At 34.8% G+C, this 4,429-nt stretch overlaps 1 protein-coding gene across 1 annotated transcript; it reads left to right on the top strand.

Moving 5' to 3' along the window:
* Positions 1-1,639: 1,639 nt before the first annotated feature.
* On the top strand, positions 1,640-2,592 carry LOC109239137 (probable LRR receptor-like serine/threonine-protein kinase At3g47570). Its single transcript, XM_019405656.1, has 2 exons — positions 1,640-2,143; positions 2,218-2,592. The coding sequence occupies exons 1-2, from the start codon at positions 1,640-1,642 to the stop codon at positions 2,590-2,592; spliced, it is 879 nt and encodes a 292-aa protein (XP_019261201.1).
* Positions 2,593-4,429: the final 1,837 nt, after the last annotated feature.

Genomic DNA, 4,429 nt, shown 5'->3' with positions numbered 1-4,429 from the left:
TATATATATATATATATATTCTTCGGATTCAGAAGAATATATCACCAATATCCCATTAAGCTTGTACGGATCAGACTTGGAAGAAAGTTGAGAACAAAACTTCCTATGATCTTTGTCATCATAGAGGTTTATGATCCCCGTTTTATGGGAACTGCCATGACCAACGGAAAACATTCCATCACCATCACCCTTGTCACTCTCAATTAAACTTCTTTTCTTCTTGGAAAATGAAGTAGAGAATTCCTCTATAATCTTTCTTTTATCTACTTAGGAAATGTTAAAATTCCTGCCTATACCATCACTAGTTGAAACACATGCCATTGCAGTCTCAACATCATTGTCGCTAACGAGAACAGCAATTGATCAAAGACACACCCTGTCAGCTACTGTATCCAAGTTATTCTCTGTATCCAAGTTCATCCCGGGTAATAGTACCACGAGGATAATCACCAAAGCCACCGGACAGCTTTATGATGCCAATGGAGCAAGATGAGCTATTCAATGAAACTCGTATTGTAAAGAAGAAGAAAGAGACTGATTCAGAAAGGTGGGTCGAGAGTCGAGCCTCGACTATACATGTAAGTTTTTTACTTTTCATTAAGTATTTTGATTTACTTTTATATAAATTTTGAAATATTAATTCAATATAATTTTTCTTATAGGTTCGCTTCACAGCTGATGTGGGGGAATTCATACGCAGTCAGCCACCAATGAGTCGGCCGAGGCAATCCAACTTTCGAACGAGGATGCTAAAAGAACACTCCTTGAGTACCTAATATACTTTGAACTAGACAATAGAACTAGTTTTCGAATGAGCTTGTAATAAACGTTAACTTAGTTTTGTTAGCTTAATGTTTTAGTTCTATTGATCTTTATATTTTGTTGCTTTTTAGTGTTGTTGTTGTTGTTGTTGTTGGCATAAAATGCCTGTTTAGGATATTTGGTATAAGCTGGCAGGTGGTGTAGCAGCCAAAACAGGCAGTTTCTGCCAAAAATATACCAAAAAAAGCGACCAACTTTGGTCTCCAGTTGGTCGCTTTTCACTTAAAAAAAAATAATTTTCTGGGCAATAGCGACCAGTCTTGGTCGCTATTGTATTTTAAAAAAATAATTTCTGGTAATTTTGCGACCAACGTTGGTCGCTTATAGTTAAAAAAAAATTAATTCTTGCCATTGCGGACCAATTGTGGTCGCAAATTAAATAAAACATTATAAAAATTATTAATATAGCGACCAAAGTTGGTCGCTTGATATGATTAACAATAAATAAAAATAAAACGTTATTTACATCTGGAGACCAACTTTGGTCGCCAAATTTATAATATTAAAATATTGTGCGACCAAAGTTGGTCGCTATTCTCTTTACCCTGAAAATTTGGTCCTTTTACCTGAGAGATCAAAGTTGGTCGCTAATTAGCGACCAACTTTGGTCTCTAAGGTAAAGGGACCAGCTTAATATCGACCAGGCGTGTTTGGTCGCTTTTTGGCCAATAAGCGACCAACTTTGGTCGCTTTTCGTGGTCGCTTTTTTCCGGATTTCTAGTAGTGTATAAGACATGAAAGAATTTCCTATTATGAGCTTGAACAAGCAACAGAAGGACTCAAAGAAAGCAACTTGCTTGGTAATGGGAGTTTCAGCATGGTCTATATAGGGATACATAAGGACGGTACTCTTTTGGCAGCAAAGGTATTCAATGTGCAATTGGAAGGTGCATTCAAAAGTTTTGATACAGAATGTGAGATGCTAAGAAACCTCCGCCATCGAAATCTTACTGAAGTCATCACTAGTTGCTCCACCCCGGACTTCAAAGCCTTAGTATTGGAATACATGGCGAATGGGACATTTGAAAAATGGTTATACAGTCATAACTTATTCTTAGACATGTTGCAGAGATTAGATAAAATGATAAATATTGCATCTGCAATGGACCATCTCCACAATGACTATTCAACACCAGTGGTGCATTGTGACTTGAAGCCAAGCAATGTCTTGCTAGATCAAGATATGGTTGGCCATGTCACTGATTTTGGCATTGCAAAATTGTTAGGTGCAGGAGACGCTTTTGTTCAAACTAGGACAATTGCAACCATTGGATATATTGCTACGGGTATTATAACTTTAAAGCTTCCTCATATCCTTAGAGTACCCAAAACATTAATTCTTTACCCTGGATATAGATTGGTAAGCTTTTCTAATTATTTTGACCATGATTGCAGAGTATGGACAAGATGGATGTTTATAGTTTTGGCATCTTGATGATGGAGACTTTTACACTAATGAGACCAAGTGATGAAATATTTACCGGAGACTTGAGCATACGAGGTTGGGTTAGTGATTCTTTTCCATGTGAGATTCATAGGGTGGTGGATGCTAATTTGGAACAGCCAGTGGATGAACAAACTGACGCAAAGATGCAGTGTATGTTATCTAACATGGAATTAGCTTTGAGCTGCACTTTAGTGACACCTGATGCAAGAATTAGCATAGAAGAAGCTCTCTGCACACTTGAAAAGATTAGGTCCAGTTTTGTCAGTAGTCAACACTGGGTGGAATCAGACCATCGGCTCTGGATTCCTATATTTTCCAAATAATGAGATTAAATTTGGTCACATCATATAAACCTGGTATTTCTAATACGGATATAACGTTCAAATCAAAAAAGTAAAGTTCATGTGCAACTTCATTTGAATCTCTTTAAAGACATACCACACAACTTTAAACTCGCTTTTGAAAAGCTGTTTGGTATCTACTGGTATGAGAGTAAAAATGTTTTATAAGGCACGAAATGTGACAGGTTTTGACAATATATGGCATTCTGAATGAAATGAGAGAAAAGAGAAGAAATGATGTAGAAATATTCAAAAGAAACATCACTAAAATATATGATTGTTGTGTTGTCAATGACTACAAATAGCTCTATGAAACTTTGGATTAAACTAAGTGAGTCATCGATGAAGTGAGAACTACAAAAATCAAAGGGAAACAAATATACAAAAAGATCTCAGCTATAAAAAGTGGGATCTCTTAATCCTCCCTAGGGAGAATCTACACCAACTAATAGACTAACAACACAAGGTCCAGAAGCCTTCAACCAACTATAGATTCATGTTTCCTACAACAACAATTTGTATATAGACAGGACATCACCACTGCAAGCAGCCTTTCTTCATGGGAAACAACAACGGAATTGACTGTAACACTCCTCAAATTTATAAAAAGTTTCAAGGCACGCTAGATATAGAATTTAATTTTTATAATCTTAAATTATACTTCTATTACAGATTTAAATTCTTGTGATTGATTTTGAATTACTTTTCTATTTATAAAAATTTGGACATACAATTAGGGAAAATATTAATATTTTTTTTATTATTAATCATTAGAAGTGAGTATCCAAAAAAAAAAAAAAGGGAATCAAAATCAGCTTTTAAGAATTTGGGCTTAAAGCCCATATACCACTCCTCTGCGTCACGACCAAAACAAACCAAAGGCATAAAGCCTTATAATGAAAGTCAAAACAAACAAAACGCACAGAGATAAGAAACAGAAGCAGTGAACAAGTCACGCAGTCAACGGAAAACCTAGGAATCTTTACAAATCACTTATACTTGAACTCAGGTATGTAAAATCCCCTATTGTCAATTACCCTACAGTAGTAATAGGTAAGAATTGAATAGTTAATTCCCTTCTTCCTCTATATCATCAATAAATTTCATAATTAGGTGTAGTACTTTAAAATTGATTAAAATGCACTGGTTGTTGTAGAATCGATTGTTTGACTGGTGTCAATTGGACTGGGGCCTACGTATTGGCTCGAAAAGTTTTGAGGTGAGTTGATATAACCCTTTACTAAAGTGGTTTAACTCACAAAAGCACGTATACAAGGTGTTTGATGAATTGCTTAAAAGAGTTTATATTTATTTAATTAGGGCGAGTGAGTACCCATTAACTTAGAATTGTTCTAGCAAAAGTTTAGATGATCTATTATGATATATGTGCTTAAATTTTCAGATTTTTGTGTTATTCTTATATGCTATTTTCATGTTGAAAATTTATGAAGAAGAAAGAATCTTTAGAAATATTTTTATATGTTTATTTCATTCTTATTTTCAGATTTTTGTGTTATTCTTATATGCTATTTTCATGCTGAAAATTTATGAAGAAGAAAGAATCTTTAGTAATATTTTTATATGTTTTTTTTTATTCTTATGCCATGCTTTACATTTAAGGACACCAATATGAGCATGTACATGATGTTCTATAAAGAAAAGATTTAGACTTGAAAAGTCACAAGAAGAAATTATAGAAAGAAAAGATTTTTTGGAGTATCCTTTATTCTGAGAAGGGGTCATCGTCCAGGCCGAGGGTCCTGACCAAGGCGTTGACTTCCTGAAACTATTTGTGCCAAAGTAGGGAGGACACGAGCCG

This window comes from Nicotiana attenuata, unplaced genomic scaffold, assembly GCF_001879085.1.
Source record: "Nicotiana attenuata strain UT unplaced genomic scaffold, NIATTr2, whole genome shotgun sequence".
NCBI lineage: Eukaryota > Viridiplantae > Streptophyta > Magnoliopsida > Solanales > Solanaceae > Nicotiana > Nicotiana attenuata.
This window is presented reverse-complemented; position numbering and strand designations above follow the sequence as displayed.